The sequence below is a fragment of the Pomacea canaliculata genome, linkage group LG12 (genome assembly GCF_003073045.1).
Source record: "Pomacea canaliculata isolate SZHN2017 linkage group LG12, ASM307304v1, whole genome shotgun sequence".
NCBI classification, from domain to species: Eukaryota; Metazoa; Mollusca; class Gastropoda; order Architaenioglossa; family Ampullariidae; genus Pomacea; species Pomacea canaliculata.
In genome coordinates, this window is record NC_037601.1 from 4142477 (window position 1) to 4162519 (window position 20043).

Genomic DNA, 20043 nt, shown 5'->3' on the forward strand with positions numbered 1-20043 from the left:
TGTTTATGGTTAGGGTTGATTGTTATTGTTGTTATTTTGCTTGGTTTTTACGGAGTGGGAAATACTGTGATGCTCACAGCTCACAACTGAGGTGCATGACTCCTGGGAAAGAGGATATAGTATTTCGAAGTCAACTTACAATCGAGGGTCGAGAAAAATAAATGGGGGCCCTTAATGTACCAGCACGCGCTGAATTACAACGAACACTCTTACAAACAGAGTAATTTTGTCATAAAGTCGTGTCTGAGGTGTCGGAAGGAAGGAAGGAGAAAACGAGGGTTCAGTTATGTTCTCTGGACAGGACCCGACCTGTGGTTGTGATCGTGACTGGCGTGAGTTCAGTGTTCTTATGATCGACACACATTCGTTGCCCCTTTACCTGGTGGCTCACAAAGAATCCAATGTCAATCATTTTTTCTTCCTTCCTTCTTTAATCACATTCAGACAATGAATGTTCTAAAGAAAGACGTGTCCTTCCTACACTTCTGATGAGTTGATGTCATAACACAGAGGTAAGATTACCTAACGACTAGCTCCAGACCCGAAGTAGGCGCAGACCCAGGAGGTCGGCTGCTACCGAGATGTCCTCCTGTCCACACCTGTAGCTACAAAGAGATTGCATGAGCTGCAGGTATTGAGTGGAATTAAAGTGAATCCCAGGGTATGAATGTACGTCTGATTCATAAGTTACAACCCCCTGAAGGCCAAAGATCGGGTTTGTTGCCGAACCACATGTGTTCTTAGATGGAGATGGGCTGTGGATCTTTTAGCAAACGGTCAGCTGTCATTCGATAAACACCGCGTGGATATGTTGTAGAATTTTTCTTAGACCTGCTGTTGTAACATAATGTGACCGGTTCATAGTCCGTATGATGTTAACCTTTTTTTTTTTTACACTAGGAGTCGCTGGTGTTATAATTATAGAGTGTTGTTGGATCGAGTGTCTTTAATACTTTTCTTTTATTATTATTATTTTTTTTTTTTTTGCTTCTTATAGGTGACCGGACTTTTGATATGTGATAACAATGCCTGGCATGATGCAGTTGGACATGAACCTTATGGATGTTAGTTCCGACTTCTAGCAATTGCACCGAGCTTCTTGTTTAGGCAATGGTTGAAAATTTTAGAACCGACTGTACAAATATTTTATTTTTTCTTATCAGTGGCTTTTATAGTGTAAAGATTGATAATTGTTTACAGAATATTTATATCGCCACTGGATGAGTTAGGAGAACAAAAGAATGTTCGCTGGAAGTGTAACTCCAGGTAACCAGGCTTCGCTCGATCAGCCCCTCAATCTCCAGGATATAAACAGAGGATATCTTGAAAGCTTCGATGATCTTTCTCGAGAGCTTTGAAAACATTGAGACAAAAGTTCCTGGTGTGAGTACAAATAAGGCAGCCTCGCTTCAAACACAGGCTAAAACGACGATTTGACGACTGCCTGACGGCGCTACGCTTCGATGATTAACGATGTCACGAGCGCCTCACGAAACTGGGGTCAAAGGCCAGGAATCGGTAAAAATCAGTGACGTGTGCATCGATACAACAGTGTCAGCTTTCGGCCTCACGGGACGTCGTAGAGAACGAAGGCGTTGTTGTGGTGTGGACAGGGGTCAGGTGGGGTCAGCTGAAGTGAGTGAGGGAGGGGGAGGATAGAATCATCGTTGACGAGGGCAGTAGGTGTCAGTCACTCTCCGACACAGTGTCATCGTACCGCGACAATGACAGAGCAGACATACCCGTCTCCTGTTTCGAAGTCACCCGACATGATCAGTGAGGTGCAACTGGGAACGACCAGCAAACACGAAATGCTTTCAAGAGTTCTCAAGATGCTGGTAAAAAGCAAATACTAAGTAAATATAGTAAAATAGGGAGTGAATAGAGCACAGTTTTTCAAGTAAATAAATAATAAATCACTTAATCGTCGTGAAAACTCCCGTCTGTATATGGTGTGAGAGAGAGAGAGGAGAGAGAGAGCAGAAATCTTTGGTTGAGAGATACAAATGACTTATATATCTTATCTCAGGAAAAGTATGACTCACTAGTTTTTGAATGTTTATGATGGTGTTTAAAAAGAAGGAAATCTTCAACTAATCCACAATCTCTTTCAATCTCGTCAACACTTAAGAAATCATTTATGAAATCCAAGAGTTATACATGTGATCCCTGTACTGATAACGCTCGGCGTTTTCAAACACAAAACTCCAGCAAGACAAAAATTATATAATGCCTTCAAGACATTCGGAGCCTTTTATGCCACAAAGTTTTGAATATGAGCTCTTCAGCCAAAGCCGTGGACGATGCAATCTTTTAAAAAGCAGTCTTACAGAGGGCAGCACATTCCCTGGGCAGCATGGTGACAAAAGAAGGCAACTTTCAGACAGGTACACAACCGTGAGAGCTCCGCAAGGTGTTTGATCACAAGCGAGGGCTGATAGCAAAGGGATTAGAGTCCGGCGTTCACACCCCCAGCAAACTCCGGGGGACTCATGGCGGGTAGGGTAGCCTTGCCTCAGTCCCACAATCACATGGTGTGTTACAGTTTCACAATGTGCATGACCAGGGATGGGATGTTGTCTCAGATGCATATCGGTTTTTGTTGTAGTTTTCCGTTGGACAAAAATCTGTGGGACGTTTTTTAAGTCTGAGAAATATTTATTATTTCAAATATGTCACAGAATGAGGTTCTATAAATAGAACGATAGAAACACTTCAAGAAATGTACGTGTTTGAAGGTGGTGCTTGGGGATAGAAAGAAAGAAAGAAAGAAAGAAAGAAAGAAAGAAAGAAAGCAGCTGGTTTAATTTCAAGCATTTAACTTGTCTTAGCCACCTGATTGGTCTGTGGCTATCATATTGACAACATGTAACTTGACAGCCATATAAAATTACTTCCCTTAGAAGATTACTTACCTTCGAAGTGCAGATAATTTTCTTCGAGCCCTGAAAAGCGCCCGAGATTTTCCATCATGTGCATGCGGACACTTCAGGTTCGAGACTAACAGGCTCATGGGTTCACGAACTTGAAAAACAGTGCAGATGGCCACATTTACAGGTATACAAGGTTTGACTATGCACCTAACACTCGGAGATCTTAGTAGGTGTGACAAACTTCAGAGAAACATTCTCCGCAAACAGCTCGTGTGTTCGCCAGCCTTCAAAAGTAGCTGTACTTCACCAAACGACAACTACCACAGCTGTTGGCTGGAGCTGTCCGAGCAAACCTTGTCAACCCAGTGTCCTATGCATCCTCGCGTTAAACACAAACCCTTCTCTGTGGTGGTAGAAATTTGTCGCGCAGTGTGAAGAAGGCTTTAGAAGGCTCGTTCCTTGAGTTAACGGTTCTCGAAGCGCGGTCTGTAATCAAAGAAAGGCGACTGCTACACTTGGCGAGGACAGCACGGCATGTCAGGTGTTCTGTCTGCGATCTTCGCACTGACAATGTCTTGTCTACCTCCTGCTCTGGTCCCAACAGCTCCACGCACCTCCTACCCGCCACCAGCACCGGGTGAAGTTCACGGAAGATCATCTAATTGACGAGTTGTCAATCATCTGAGGTCACAAGAGGGGCAGTCGGAGGACAATTGTTCGCATGGAATGGGGAAACAGAAACGAAGGGTGGGGGTGAATGAATAGGTCGTATATTTATGGTGCTTGGCTGAGAGCAGGTGTAGTGTGGAAGTATATGACTATCGCAATAAATGTAGATGAATTGCGTGCAGCAGTACGGTAGCTTGATTTGATACAATATAAATGATGTTGATTGATTGATTGATTGATTGATTGATTGATTGATTGATTGATTGATTGATTGATTGGATGATGATGATTGATTGATTATTATAGGAGGGAACAGCAGAGAAAGTAGGTCTTCACTCGTACAGCAAGACCTCCCGTCTCGGGGGTTTTGTTGGGAATCCTCACTCCCAGTGGGTCCCTCAGAAGTTCCTGTAACTCGGTGACTAATTAGTCTTGGCTAGGCAAGGAACTTAGTTCACTTAAATTATTCCTGTCCTGTAACCACACTCGTTCAGCAAGACCTTTCGTCTCGGCGGTTTCGTTGGGAATGCTAGCTCCCCGTTCACCCAGCCAGAGCGGGAGGTGAACTCTCGTCACTACTTTTTTGCGGGGATTTCACTTAAGGCGGGGCCGGTCACACGCTCAGGCACACTTGCCAACCACGTGACCAAGGAAACAACACACTTCCCTGACAGAAAGAGAGAAAGAAAGAGGATACAACAGAGAGAGAGAGAGAGAGAGAAATATCACATGAAGAAATGAGGAGACAGGGGAGAAAGTGAAGGGAGATAATCAAAACCATAAATACGACCATTCACTGAATAAATCGATGACAATGGTTTATAAACAATCCAGCATTTTATTTTCCACAAGACAAAGCTAGGTGCAACTACAAGAATCGAACACAAAGAAGAAATTAACCCGACAAATCTTTACTGAGATTGCCGGGTTCAGTCCCTTTACTTTCTTGTCTAATGCTAGACTGTTACATTTACAATATAGTTACAGGACACGCCACACATCTCACATTTCTAACATTCATTGACGGTTTGCAATATTGACATTCATGCATTCATTAACAAGTTTTGAGATTTTTCAGAGATTACCAGGTCTACGTGCTGAGAAAATTCGAGGATGAGTTTTTGTTCGTTCCTGCCAGTCTCTTTTAACCATCAGCTGTATGGCTCCAAACATTATCTTATTCTCTATCTGTGCGTATGCCTACCTGCGTGTGTATGTGTACTGATTAACTAAACAGCCAGTTATGCAATACAATTCACTGCATGCCCTTTGACCCACAAGACGGCACTGTTCTTCATGTTATTCAGTAGACTAAGAATAATTAAGACTAGACTAAGTCAACCTCAGACATTGTCCAATAAACCAGCTTTGGCTGGATGATTACTCTTCATCATAAAGTGTTTGACAGGAACCTCTGCCCCTGTCTTTTTTACACTCAGATGTGGTGAATGTCAAAAAAGGACTTCTGCACTTCGCCAACAATTCATTGAAATGTTCTGCTGTGGCTTCTGAGTTTTTGATGACATTAATCAGGTCTCCTCGAGTCATGTAGGCCATGAAAGAGTAGACCTTTGGTCCCTCCGAAGGTAGGCTGTGACAAATGTTTGACAAGAGAGTCAGGATCTGCTCCAGGATGTCTGTCATCGCCTTCCGACTGTAAACTTCTTCGTCCCTTGAGCACTTGTGAAGATGGTCTGTGTAACTGCGGAGGTGTGAGTCTAGAAACTGAGATGCACAGACTATTTGCAGGAGCCTTATAATACTGTCCCCTTCAAGTTGGCACTTGACGACTTTGTTTAACACACTCAGCAACTTTTCAACGGCATCCACGGGCATGAGGGCTAGTTTCAAGAAAATCTCGAATTCTTCAATGTTTTTCCAAATCTTATCAATTATTTCCGTGGTGTCTTCAAGACCGTGTAATAAGTAATATTGAAAGTTTTCCTTCGTGACCTGTGGATCATGATCAATCATTTATATTAAAATCTTTAAGTATTTTTGTCTATTTTTGTCTCAGAAAATTACTAATTTTATAACTTTTTTCAAGTCCAACAAAATATATTTATTTACACAATTTACAATATTTAAATAATCCTCAATGACTGATGACAGACAAAATTAATGCAAATCTTACTTTTAAAATGTCCTAGTCAGTCATGATATATATCTTATACTTTTTGAAATAGATAACACTTTCCTTCCTAAGTTATACTCTGCGTGAATTTTTTAAACTCTAACTTGCATCATCAACTGGAAAGTGGGGCTGTAAAGGAAGCATCTTTTAAAAAAAACGGAAGCCATCTGCTATTTGTTTGACAGACAACACTTTCTTGGTTTCATATTTGAGGAAATAATAATTCAGTTTAATTGATTGAAATTCGAGTTTCGAGTAGATCAATGCATTGTGATGATGATGATTGATTGATGATGATTATAGGAGGGAATAGCAGAGAAAGTAGGTCTTCACTCACCCTGTATCTCGCAAGGGAGCGAAATCAGGAAGGTCAGGGGGCGGTGTGGCTAGAGTTGTCTGCGCTGTCAGTAGCTCCATTAGTTGCTGTCTTGTGTATCTTCGGACTGGATCTTTGGTAGTCTGACAGTCTGATGCCATTGTAGTGCTGCCAGGGAAACAAGTAAAAGTCAATTTAAGGCAAGCACACACACACACACAGAATGTTAATGTACATACATGTGTGTGTCTGTGTGCTTGTCAGGATTAGTATTTTCACGCCCATGTTCTTATCCACTCTTGTAAACAAACAACATTCACAAGAACGTAAATATCCTTCTTTCATTTTCACTTTGTTCTGTTTGAATTAAGACAGGAATCCCTATTTATGTTTATTATAATTTCGTTGTCTTGAAAACCCTGCCAGTGATCCTAAAATAACATTAATGTCATGTATCTCCAACCAAAAGTTCAAAATTTAAAAATCTTTCGTGAAAAATCTTTTATTATATTTCTCTGAGAACCATTTCATCAAGGAGAAATAAAGCCATAACCACTATAATTTGAAAGACAATAAAAAGAGACACAATACTATGCATACATACCAGCAACATACATACCGTTTATTACTGTTACCCTCGATTCCTTACAGACTGAAGCAGGTGAGGTGGGAGCTCGATCCTGTCCCGACGACAAGTGCAGGTGAGTGTTGTGAAGTTGTCCCCAGTGGGAATACCCGTAAACAAAGTTTACAATCAGCGCTGACTCATGGGAGAAGAATTAAACTAATTTTAGCTCCAGCAACATGGACCAACAACAGCTCCAAGGGTTTCTTTAGCGACAATGAAAGCGAAACTGAAATCACTTTCAATTCCTTTCACTTCCGGTTGGGGTTTTCATGTTTTGCAATGCTTAGCCACTGTACTAGTTCACTTCTGAGTATTCGAAATCGAAAATAGGAGTTATACCTTATTGGCTTCGTGCGGTTAAACTTAATATACACTCTATACTTCAAGGTGTAAAAACTGGGCTAAGTTTAGGTACTTTAAATTTCTCGTTGTTTCCCGTTAAGACAGGACATTTAAGCATTCTTGATCCAAGCTCCATAGCTAATTTTTTTGTTTTGTTTTTTGGTTTAGTTTTCTTGTTTATATTGTGGTGGTGGTGGTGGTGGTGGTGGTGGTGGTGGTGGTGGTGTGGTGGTGGTGGTGGTGGTGACTGGTCACTAGATTACATTCTGAGCAAGTTAGGAGGATAAACAGAAAGGAAAATCATCTCAGCAACGAACAAGAAGTAACTCATATTTACAAAAAGAAAATAAGTGGGATTTTACTAGTACACAATACATCTTTATTGTCTACTTCTGTTCACAACAGAATGTTCCAATGTTGACAGTTTACACAAGTAATAAACTAAATAAAATATTGCTACACCTTGCACACCCATAGTCATAGACTTACACTTACACATACACAGAGTATATTTGTTCTGCATAAGAGCGCTGTGGTAGATTGTACAAAGGACTTCACGAAAGCATTCTTCACACATCCACATACCCCACCAGGTATAAGTGCTCCAGCCACACCCAACATTGTGTTAGGAACTAATTACTCCGACCATACAGTCACAGTCACTCGCTGATTCTTTCTCCAAGATACAAACATTTGCCTGGGCTGACCAGACGAGTGTATTGCTGCTGGGTGTCGACAAAATGATTCAACAAAACACATCGAACCCGAAGCCCTGGGTTCACTGCCGCCTATGTATAGCACAAAGCAAGAAATAGATTTCTACATTAGCAAGTGAGCATCGTGGATGGGGTACATACACGAAATACCATATGACAAAGTTTAGCCATCATGAGTTCACTTGCGTCCATATACTCTTCGAGGAGTAACAAGGAATAAACTAACTAAACTAATAATGAGTTCACACTCACAGTATTTTAACCAAAAATAGCGAGCAAAATCTATTCATAATAGATACAAAACAGCAGAATTATTTACATTCATTTTACATTTTTTACTTAGTTATTTCTTGTAAAGGTTTTAATGGTCTGTCTCAGAAATCACACAGAAAGATTGTTCTCTGAGAGCATCCCTCCTCGCAAGGTGAATACATACAAATGCTTCTTTCTCAGAAGGGAGAGCCTACTGGGTCCATTCGCTAATGTCATTCTCCAGTTTGTTCTTTGATTATTCTTCTTCTAATATGTCTCGGTACACCAGTCCGTGTCAGAATGAAGATTTAATTCTTTATTCTTTCTGAGATTTTCCTGATGCAATGTCAGGCGTTCAAGATACCGCCACGTGTCCCAGGCGTAGAAAGGTGTTTTACAGGCAGGACAGGGGAGGCTAGTTTCGTATGGAAGCGCCTCTGTTTTCTCTTCTACATATTCATCTAGGGATGAAGTTGTAAAAATGTGGCCACATTTCGGCAGCTTCATCATGTTCTCGAAACGCCCCGGCATTCTCTTTTTTCCTGCGTTCGGTGGCCAGAAGACGAAGTTCTCTCGTTCGCAACCATAGCAGAAGCAGACTTCTTTGCACTTACCCGCGCACTTGTGTTTGCACTTCAACCTCCTTGTGCATCTCTTCATGCACGGTTTGCATGGATTCGAGCATACTGCATGACAAGGCTTGTGAGGACACCCGAAAGGGCAACGTTTTAAACAGGGTAGGCAAGCATAGTGACACGGGTGGCCACACCTTGCATGCTTGCACACAACCTTGCACTTTCTTTGGCAGGGTGGACAGGGGTCGCCACACCTGCCTTCGCACCTGTGGCCACAGCCGGGGAGGAGAGTCAGGCACTTTTCTCTACAGTCTTCATGCGATGTTCCTGCAAAACATTTTCCACAAGAGGCAGGACATGCGTGACCGCATTTTAGGGTTGCTTCACATTTACTTGGACAGGAGTTTTCTTTTGGATCGACATCACAACGGGTGATGTTCATGTGACCACAGGGCCAATGACGCTCAACCTGAAAAGGATATAATTTTATAATGGAAAATAATTAAAATCAGTAATTAAAACATACTCATGATTGTATTACGAGCAAATATATCCTCTTTGCAAGGAAATCTTTGGCGGTACACATGTGAAAAAAATAAACCTTAAAGATTTATTACTCCTGTTAGCAAACAATGACTTTAAAGCCTTTTGTAAAGACTTTGTGTTTATATATATATAAAGAGACTACCCCTCCCTATCCTACCTTTTCGCTACATTCGTGTTTCGACTGCCTGTAACAAGTTCCACATTTGCCGCTGCACCTGTGTCCACAAGAAAGAATTTGCTGACATCTCTCCCAACACATCGTCTGAACAGGTGTGGTGGAGCATGCAATAGAGATGCTGTGAGAACATCCTGGTACGACCTTACTGAGGATCCTCTGACACTTCTGGCATGGGTCACAGCATTTCTGTGGACACTTGTGGCCCAGGTCACACAAAACCTTTTGACAGCTTTCCATACATCTGTGCATGAACACAAATATATTGACTTTGTTTTATTTTGACAAATAAATATGCTATGTTACTTATGATATATTTTTTTTAATTTTCTTTCTTTGTTTTGGTCTAATTAGCTTTGTTGCATCGACTTTCAAGAATGCATGACAATTTTATCTCATGCTATCAAATTAATGGATTGGATTGTAGTATTTTGATTGAGATGGCTGACCTGTACTTCTCGTGATTTTTGTCATAGGAGTGACAGAACAAGCGACAGGTGTGTCCACACTTGAGTTGGGCTGCACATGGCAGCACACACCCTCCTTCTGGAGACTTCTTGAAGTCCTGTCACCGACAAAACTAATATTTCAACATTTTTAAAAGCTGTGTCTACCCAGATAAGCCAAATAAATTCTTTAGGTAATTTTTGTTTCAGATATTTGCACGGCCACAGCATAACGGCTGTTCTTACATACTAACATTCTATTTTTAAACACAAAATATTTTTTTATTTAATGACAGTAATTGCTTAGAGGGATAAAAGAGTTTTCTTTTAATGAAGACAAAATTTTGTTTTCCTAAATTTCTTCTGCAACAAAGAATTTGAAGGTATTTCTCGTCAACTTTAATAAGAGATACCAACGAAGAGAGTCGAGGTTGTCTTCATATTTTGGTTTTGTATTGATTTGATTGTGTTTGTTTTCGTAGTTTTGTTGCCCACAGTTGTGTCTGGCATGGTGAGTACCTCAGCAGAGGCAACTAGTATTTCTGTGTCCGGGTGGTTGTCGCAACAGATGACCAGGTCTCTTCCGAACTGCTCATGCTCTCTGGCTGTCGCGATAATCATCTGCCACAACTGACTCTTGGCCGACAAGATCCTGAAAAAAGAATTCAGGAACATGAAGTCACCATTTAGCCAACAAATACAAAAAAAAACTACAGAAAACGGCATTAACAAACAATAATAAAGAGAGAGCTGTGCAGTATTCCAAACCAGAATTTGTGGATGTTAACCCAAATGACTGAGGTATTCTTTTTTTATTTTTCTTATCCTTCTTTTTTTTATTTCCTTCTACTTTTCAGTCCCCAAATTTTCCCCATTATTTTTTGTTTCCTGTTTATGATATATGTCTCTACACTTTATGTCTATATTTGATGTTTAGACTTTTTGAAATTTCCTGTTTTTTCTGTCATACTTTGCAACATATTCAAAATGTTAATGGGGATTCAATTACTGTGAAGGTTACATACAAGGTTAAGATAGTCTCACCTGAAGTTTCCCAAGGCATACAGGCCTATCTTAGCTCGTGACAGAGCCACACAGACCCGGTTGTCGGTCTGCAGAAAACCCACTTTGCCCTCTTTGTTGCTGCGCACCAACGATAAGATGATGATATCATTCTCTTCCCCCTGGTAGTTGTCGATAGATGTCACACGCACACCTGAACATAAATGACCAGACGGATGTAATTAACTGAAAGTAATTATAGTATTTTACACCTTGCTTTTACTCAAACTCTTGTACTACTCATTTTTTTTAGCGATGACTCACAGAACATAGTTACTTTCTAAAAGCTTGTGGATTTTTTCTGCATTTACATTCTTGAAATCCTGTACAAAATCATAGATATATAATACAAAACTTTCGCTGGTGTCCCTTAAAAACTTTCTGATGTTATTCTCCTTCTATGTAAAAAAGCTAGACAAACTTTTTACTTTCAAGGATTTACAAAATAGCTTGGCAGCGCGTGACTGATTTTCAAATACTAATCATGAGTGGTGTGAAAAAAAAAAGTAATAATTCACCAGAATAAAGCTGTTTCTCAGCCATCAGATATTTTCTTATTGCCAGTATCTGGCCGCTGTAAGCAACCAGAATGGTGATGGAATCCTCAGAGTAACCCTGATATAAAAGGTGGCGGCACAAGGCCAGGCAGAGTTGAGCCTCATAATTATTGAATTTGCTTTTGCCATCGATGTCATTGTCTTCTTCAACCTTCAAACCACAACAGCAGAGAATGAAAACAAATGCCAGAGCTTTAAGCCATAGTCATTATTCACCTATATGTTGTGCTTTGTTACCAAATGTCAGCGACAAATAAAATCGTATCAATTTTCGAAGGATGTTAGCAAGTTTTCAAGAGATACTAACATTTAAAAAAATTCTCTTTTTTTAGAGATACATCTTTGATTTTTATCACTGTTCTGTTGTGGTAAGAAATAACATTGCCAGAGGTTCCACAAATTAACTTTTATGGAAAAGTTTTCAATAAACCAAGAAAGATAAATCAATCAAAATGAAGTGTTGAATGTATGATGTTGACCCCAGTGAATGGTAAATATTAAATCCACTGTGTCAATGTTTCCTGTGGAACAGCTCACCTCGTGATGGAAGAAAAATACATCGTGCTTCATCCCTCTCACGTGTGGCCTGCCACATGTCTTCGGATGGTCTTGGAGGTTAGGGTACACGTGCCGCACGAGACGCGAGACCTCAGGTCGCATGCGGTGCTGCATGGCGAGGGTGGAGTGCGGCAGGCCGTTGTTGACCAGACGTTCGAAGAGCGACAGGTCGAGATGGTAGTCATGACACAGCTCGTACACAGTGGGCGAGGGTCGCAGCTGCTGGTGGTCACCTATCAGGATCAGATGCTGACAGGAGCTACTCAATGTGGTGACCACGTGAGCTTCCAGAACCTTCGCGAAACCAAGCAAAAGGTGATAAGGTAAAGCAGGAAGACCATCGCTTGTATGTTGCCCTTACCGTAATATCTGACACATTGTTGCCCCCTGCATTAAAATCGCCATACAGCAACTCTTTTCTAGTTAACTGAAGCACCACTTTATTGACATCCCCAAAACCAGACATTATTTTGTAAACCCGTTTTAATATTGTTTACCATCGGGCTTTTAAAGGAGATTTGAATTCTCACCTCTGCCGCCTCTTCCATAACGACAATTGGACAACCGACTGTTGCAAGCAGACGGCGACATCTTGCCGATGCACTGGAAGTCATGCCAATGATCTTGGCAGTCTTTAAAATAAGGCCGTCCCTCTCAAGTCTGAGATCTGACAAAATCCTCGACTCCGTTGCGTAGGAGTCAGCCAACTTTGTAATGGTGTTTGTGAGTTGTTTACGATATTTTTGAAGCCAGGACAGATACAACCTGACGCGGGTGCTCGTGTCAAGACTAACGTTCCACACGTTGACAATCATGGCGGCTTCTTCGTCTGACATTGGTGTCAGCGTTTTTGCAAGGTGAAGAATTTTTCGAAAGTGCCTTCGCCTCTGTTTCTTTGGAACTACCCATACGGAGTCACTCTGGTCACTGATACCCTCTTGAGACTCATCATCTGCAAACATTTGAGGAATGACATCATCATTTTCGTCTTCTTCCAAGAGGCGCTGATTCTGAAGAAATTCGGCTTCATCTATATTTAGTTCTTTTGTGTCAACTCTGATTTCCATCATCTCTGAGTGTCTCTGAGAAGCAGTATTCTGTTCAACTTGGTCGTAGCATGTTGAAAACGTGGGATGAGAATTCCACTCATCAAGCGATGAGTCGATGATTTCCTCACTATCTCGGTAACAATCATCTATGTTAATGCTGAACTGTTGGGCTTCTAGTAGTTCATTCAGGACATACTGCAAAATTAAAGAAGCATGGATTTTCCAAAGAGACTTGAAAAGCATGTAGAGACAAGCTAACCCTTACATATTCCCAAAACTGCATCATTCATAGCCAGTTCTTTGTTCAAAATATTACATAAGTGTACTCTTCTATCCACCCACTCAAAAAAAAACTTTTCATTGGGACATTTATGTAGAAAACAAAACTTGCCTATAGTTTTGTAATGATATATAATAAACGGAACCTAAAAATACAATTTCACACAATCACAACATTTAATTTCTGATAGTGAAAGTGCAAGTCTCCTACAATTGCAAGTACTTGCAAGACTTTTTTTCCCAAGCCCCCCTTGAATTTCCCCAGACCTACTTTAACCGTGACATCCATTGGCAGCATGATATATTGCTGATGTATCATTTCCTTCCATCGATCTGTCTAAAACATTGTGGTTTAAAGAAAATATTGTCCACAACTATACTTTATGCGACTTGTAAGCTATCATCCATATAATTACACTAACAGCATGACTCGTACAAGCGCAGATCACGTGATAGCCAAGATGGTGACCAAAGTGCAAATGTAATATTATACATGTCGTATCTATTGTATTTTCTACCTCAAGATCTTCACAATTCCTGCTGCTTTCGTCTATACCAAGCCAGAAACGAATAAAGTATGGAGCAAAGATGTCACGGGGGAGGTCCTCACGGCACGTGATGGCTTCAAATAGAGACTCGTCTACATCAGGCTGCAGGATGTGGTCAGGCAGTATTTCTACCTCTGCTGCTTCTAGCCACTCCTCCAAGACCTTTGGGGTGAGATCAGCATCTTTTGCCTCCTTCACCTCACGAGCGAGCCGTGCTTTTGTTTTCTTTAGCCACGACCTGCAAGAAATGAAGAGCAAAGTCTAGACAACAAGATACTTACATGGATACGTTTATGATGCCAAAGCTACAGCTAATTGGATTGCTTGGACAATATGCTTACATTATTTATTTCATTGTAAACAAAGGACAAAACTTTGTGCCACTCATTAGAGAACTAAAATTTCGCTTATCGAAAACAATAACAAGAAAAAAATCGTTTCATAAGTAAAGATGAAATCGGTTTTAACCTGTACATCTGAGCGCGAATTGGCAAATCTTCAGAATAGATGTCGTCAAGTACACCACCATGGTCAACAACAGTCTGTTTCTCGAGAATTAGTGATGTCACCTTTTGGACTAAGTGGTCGTAGCGGTCAGCTTCCGAATCGCAGTCTTCGTTTCTGACAGTCATCCCCCCACAAAGCCAAACAGCCATCAAAGACATCCCCATGGTGATCGATTTGCTCATCAATGATTGATAATGGTATGGCAGAATATGGGATTCCAGATCCTCTGCTTTTAAGATGTCGGAGAACATCTTTGTTAGCCGTCCTCGAGTCTCCGTGATGAGCTTTGCTATTTCTTTCATCCGCTCATAACATTGGTAGATGCTTGAGGAAAGGTTTCTCGCCTTAATGTCTCGTTTTTCTTTCACATTTTGTCGATGCTGGCTGATGCTAAAAGGAGACAGGGCTTCACTCTGACTGCGACTTCCTACCCGCACTATGCCTTCGGAACAAAAGTTTACAATGCCTTCTAGAAACTGGTCCAGAGCATGATTGGTGTGACAGACAATAAGAATGGGCTTGGTCTCAGAGTTTAAATTCCAGACGCTTGCATTGTCCAGCAACACCTGGACAATCTTCAACCCCACGTAGGTTTTACCAGTTCCTGGAGGCCCTTGGATGATTGCCAGCTCTTTGGTCAATGCCATCTTGACAGATTCTAGCTGCAAAAGAAAAACCATTGACTGAGGACATAGACTAACATGTTGAAGTAGAAGTTCTACATTCTAGCTCACACTCTAGAGAAAGTGAGTGATGAGGTCTTGCACGTTTGTGGTAAACACCTCCTTTGTGTGATGTTTTCTTTACACAGCGGTTCCCTCAGGATCGGGGATGGGATATTGAGCAAATATAGACATATACAACATTACGAAACTACAAAAGCAGGAATAGTTCAGGCAAAAAAGATTGATTACCTGTGATGCGTTGAGCTCACAGTCTGTATCTGATGGCCATGCGCTGAAGTCTGTCACAGGCACATTTTCCACATTTGCCTGGCTCGCTGGACCTATCAGAGCTGTGAGTTTCATAGTTACTATGTTTCCAGAAGCAGTCAAATACTTTGGAGGGATAACCTCTTTGTGACATTCAACAAGGTAGCGGGACATTGGCACCATGTCTTTCATTTCTTTGAGACCCTCCAGCACATGGCGGTTAGCTTCGAAGTAGGACACCGACTCCACCATGGTGAAGATGCTGTCCGGAGGCAGTCCTGCGACCTCCCCTGCCTGGGTTTCGAAGCAGACGTGAATGATTCCTTCCTGAAGTTTCTCGACATCCCTCTTGGTGATGACAGCAAAGAAGACCGTGTCGAAGTGATCATCACTCAAGCAGACAAGTGACCCAAAGATGAGCCTCTTTGACGACTGCCATCTGACTTTTTTAAATGGCTTTACATCAAACTGTATGACATAATCAAGGGTGTCCCCAGGAGCTATGCCGATTATGCGTACATTTTGATACAACCTGAAACATTGAATTTATATGTAAGCCTCAAATAAATCAATGGTTTCTAAGTGCTTCAATCCTTTTGCTAGTGTCAACGTGATAATTATAATCTTGAAGTTCATATAAGTAAACTGTGCGACTCCACAGGTTTTCCATCCATACCTTACATCGACATTGTTTGGACGAAAGCCACTGGCTTCTTCAGATTTCACGTTTTTAATACCATTCCGAAGAGGGCGAAGAAAATCCTCTCTTAGCAAACGGAAATGAACATCCAGGTAATGATGAGCATCCTTAAACGTTCCAACTGTTTTACTAGGCCTGAGAAGATAAGGATGGAGAAGATTATTGTTAATCAGTAAAATAAGTTATTTCCCCATTGTTAAACTAATATAGGTGGAGCATGCGGCTCTATACTCCTCGAGGAGTAACAAGGAATAAACTTCACTAGGTGGAGCATAATTTTGACATTCAAAGTGACAGATTTCATGACTTGCTGAACATTCTATACAAAGGATGAATGTTTCGCAAAGGATTTATTAATTAATTAAACTTTTCAACTGAGCTAGTTTGGGAGGATTTGATTTGTATAATCAGATTGTAAAAAGCAGAAAAGCAAAAAACCATTGACCGTTTCTTGACCACTGTTGATAATTTTCATATGTATACTTGTATAAAGTCATTATTATAGTATTTACCTTAAGAAAGGCATTTTCGAGAAGTCGAGATCTCTTCCATCAGGAAAAACAGGAATGTCAACGAAGTCTTCCGATGGTGTTTTATCGTCTTCATTGCCTGTATCTGTCTTTGTCAGCGCTGTTCTTTGCATCGTTATTGGCTTCTGACTCTGTGCCAGCACCTCCTCGAAATGTGTTCCAACAACTGGAGTGATGATAATGACGGTAGCGAGTTTTTCTAGACTCTTGATGTAGTTCAATAGCAAATAAACCTTCATTCTCTCTGAAGGCAATCTGTGGCAAATGTTAGACAAAAGATCTAAAATTTTCTCGACTGCTTCTATGATGTCCTGTTTGAAAACTTCATTTCTGGAGCATTTCTGAAGATGGTCTAAGTACGTCTGAAGGTGTACGTCCAGAAACCGAGACGTGCAGACAACTTGTAAGATCTTGAGAAGGCTTTCACGTTGAATGTCGCAGGCAAGGACTTTGTGTAAAATCTTCACCAACTTTTCAACACAAGAGATGCTAATGGAGGTCAATTTCAAATAAGCTTCGAATTCCTCTATGTTTTTGTAAAGCTTTAAAATTAGTTCTATGTCGTCTTGACATGAAAAGTAGTAATCTACATCAAAAGGTCTATTTCGTGGTCTGATTGGATTTGTCTGCTCTAGCCTATAGCCCCCTCTTTTTGTCAACTCTCTTTCTCGAACATTTTCTGCTGTCCCTGCTTCCTCTCCTCCTCGATGGCGCGTGTATTGTTGGCTTGGTCTTGTAGACTGTGTATGTCTACCACGATTCCACCTGAGAGGTTCCAATTTTCTTTCTTTGTCCTCTACCCTTCTGTGAATGTTAATATATCCAAATTAATCATTTAAAAAATCGTAAAATGCACCTAATATCATTGGCTTGTTATTGAATATTGTGAACAAAATTTTTTTTTAATAATTTCTTTGGGTACTTACTTTTCCTGTACAAATTCAGTATGATAAAGTTTAAAAAATCCAACGTTGTGAGCTACATACTACCATCAATAGGAATCAGAGATTTGCACACTGTGTAGCATCGATTAACAAAATAAATACCTCTCATTCTTTTCTTTTTCAAGTATTTATCACAGATTTGAGAACGGAGAAAATGAGTAATATTACTGAGCGCTGGATCCACAATATATATTCACAATACCCATTTCTTTCTTGCAAGGGAACGAAATCTGGAACCGTTGGAGGCGGTGTCTTTAGACAGGAAGGCGCTGACCGCAGGGACAGTAGTTCTTCTCTTGAGTATCTTAGAACTTGTCCACTGCAGTCACTCGACAACATCTTGAAGCTGAAAAATAAAACCGTTAAGTTCAGCTTCTAAAAGGATGTGCGCGTAAATATTTACTTCATGTGAGTAAAATGTCTCATCTTTTGGGCACTTGTCATGAAACATGACTTTGTTTTGTTGACTCAACTATCCTTTGAACGGTATTGAAATCATGCACCATAGTTACCATATGGATTTTTTTTAGAGAATTTAGTGTGGATGCCATTTTCTGTTCATGCTTTGTAGGTGTTTGAGAACAATGCCGTTCATATAGTTTTTCGGATGCCTCTAAACGATGCTTAAAATTAGGACAACATATAAAGAATGGACTTACTGTAGCTAAACACAGCGCGTTGGCATATAAGCATACATTAACAGATATGGTCATTGTTATTGAATATGATCAATGTATCTTTTACATTTGTCATATTTTATATTTGTCACCAGTTAAGAACAAATAATAAATAAGAGTCAGATAAAAAAAACTTTATCAAAGAATATAGCCGCATATTTAACATGTATTCGGGTCTTTATGTTCGGCATGTTCCGTTGATTCCGTTTCATACAATTCCCAAGTGTCACAAAATTTAACAACAAAATTGAATGTAAACGAACATGTTAAAAATGAACAAATTAAGCGGAATGTGAATAAGCAAAGTCAAATCTTTGGCGAAATTGTCTTTGCTGCTAGAAAGTCCAAAACGAGCTGTATAAAAAAGATAGTCTGGAATCTGGACATCAGTACCTCGTGGATTCAGACTGGTATAATCAAGACATTAGGACACATCAGTACAATTCTCTATAGTAACACATGGATATGTATAAACAAACACAAACATACCGTTGACTGTCGCTACACTGTCGTTGTTTTTAAGAGATCTTCAGGTCCTGTCACTGTTGAGCTTCTCTTCTGACCAGAATGCAAGTGTAGACTGACAGGAGAGTAACAGAAAGCTAATTTTAGCGCCAGCAATGTTGATCAATAATAACATAAAGTATTTTCCCAGTGAAAACGAAAGTGTTCTGCCTTCAGTGGATCGGTACTCTCCCTCGCCCATTCACCTAGCTGTGTGAAAGTGCTTGCTGGCTTTGATGTCAAGGACAGGTGTGACTCAATCACACCCAGGACAATGAGGGTGGGACGGTGACGAACACAGAACAGCAGCAAATATCTACCCGCTTTACCAAGGCAGGTACGCGCACAAAGCTCATTCACGTGGGTCCTATTCAGTCCTGAACGGGGAGAGAACCTGTAACTCGAACATTACAATTTTATTACAGTTCTGCGATGTTTAAATTACACTCATCCCTTTACGAGACATCTCACCAGAGTGAGGCAACATTTTGTCAATATTAAACAATAAATTTTTTATTAAAGCTGTAAGAAGAATAATGTGGGAGACCCCTTGTTTAATGAGTCCTTAATGATCCCGTCCAGTGGACATTAATATACTTTGGTCTTATTACATGTTTCTAAACATCCTAGCATCCTTATCACTATGGGCATGTGCATCTGTAAATGTCGTTTCTAGGAACAATGTAGCAGCACCTTCTCTCTTGAAATATAATGTGCTTCACTTCTATCGTGTAGGTTTGTGGTTAGTGTTAAAACAGTTTGTCAATACTGTGTGGGTTTTTTCATATAAATAATATTGTGGTAGTTACTAATATTGTACATAAAGCCAAATATTGTGGCTATGAAAAAGTAGATGTGACCTCCTCTGTTTGGGTTTCAAACCAAACGTGAATAATTCCTTCCTTAAGCTTCTCGACTTCGTTCTTGGTGATGACAGCGAAGAAGATAGTGTTGAAATTATTATCATTATAACCCAGCGAAAAGCCTCTTTGACGACTGTCAAATGAGTGTTCGGAATGGCTTTATATCAAACTGTGTAACATAATCAAGGGTGTGCCCAGGTACAATGCCGATCATGCACACATTTTAATACGGTTTGCAACATTCAGTTCATGCTCAGGTCATAACTATAACAAATCTCACAAACTTTTGCCAGCTTGTAGATGCTCTCCCTTTCCAATCACCAGTAGAACTTATTTAAATGTAAGCTGAGGCGTGTATCATGATCATGTGGAACATTTTAAGCCTTATAAACAGCAACACTAAAGTGATATTCTTCCTCTCAACAGGGGAACTGTCATTAAGGCCCACAAAACATTAATAGGCATGAAAAGGGGAGCTTACTCATTGACGCTTTTCAAAATGAATGTGTAACTATTTTTTCAACAATATGTCGATTTAAAAAAAAAATGCTCACGAGACGAGCAACACTAGTATGAGAAAATTATTACGATCAGTCAAAGGGAAGTAATAGAGACTGATATCATGCTTCGTAATGAGAAATTTATCAATTTTTTAAAAATT

At 40.3% G+C, this 20043-nt stretch overlaps 1 protein-coding gene and 2 long non-coding RNA genes across 3 annotated transcripts; 1 reads left to right on the forward strand and 2 right to left on the reverse strand.

Moving 5' to 3' along the window:
- Positions 1 to 4360: 4360 nt before the first annotated feature.
- Positions 4361 to 6834, reverse strand: LOC112576928. The gene is made up of 3 exons (XR_003101972.1): positions 6612 to 6834; positions 6014 to 6160; positions 4361 to 5495 (listed from the first exon to the last, which is right to left on the reverse strand). It is a non-coding gene; the product is annotated as an uncharacterized LOC112576928 (long non-coding RNA).
- Positions 6168 to 10292, forward strand: LOC112576929. The gene is made up of 4 exons (XR_003101973.1): positions 6168 to 6318; positions 6644 to 6693; positions 9703 to 9866; positions 10155 to 10292. It is a non-coding gene; the product is annotated as an uncharacterized LOC112576929 (long non-coding RNA).
- On the reverse strand, positions 7319 to 18757 carry LOC112576925 (NFX1-type zinc finger-containing protein 1-like). Its single transcript, XM_025259804.1, has 15 exons — positions 18505 to 18757; positions 17541 to 17684; positions 16377 to 17198; positions 15841 to 15999; positions 15147 to 15696; positions 14194 to 14894; positions 13696 to 13963; positions 12380 to 13093; positions 11829 to 12143; positions 11253 to 11442; positions 10717 to 10888; positions 10192 to 10324; positions 9676 to 9791; positions 9209 to 9470; positions 7319 to 8974 (listed from the first exon to the last, which is right to left on the reverse strand). The coding sequence occupies exons 2-15, from the start codon at positions 17675 to 17677 to the stop codon at positions 8198 to 8200; spliced, it is 5316 nt and encodes a 1771-aa protein (XP_025115589.1). The 5' UTR covers positions 17678 to 17684; positions 18505 to 18757; the 3' UTR covers positions 7319 to 8197.
- Between the last annotated feature and the right edge of the window lie 1286 nt (positions 18758 to 20043).

Coding starts and splice junctions, on each gene's coding strand:
- LOC112576925 (XM_025259804.1), bottom strand. CDS start 17,677: ATGTTGTCGAGTGACTGCAGTGGACAAGTTCTAAGATACTCAAGAGAA. Junction 17,199..17,540: donor CCCTTGCAAGAAAGAAATGG/GTATTGTGAATA, acceptor TAACATTCACAG/AAGGGTAGAGGACAAAGAAA. Junction 9,471..9,675: donor AAAAATCACGAGAAGTACAG/GTCAGCCATCTC, acceptor GTTCATGCACAG/ATGTATGGAAAGCTGTCAAA.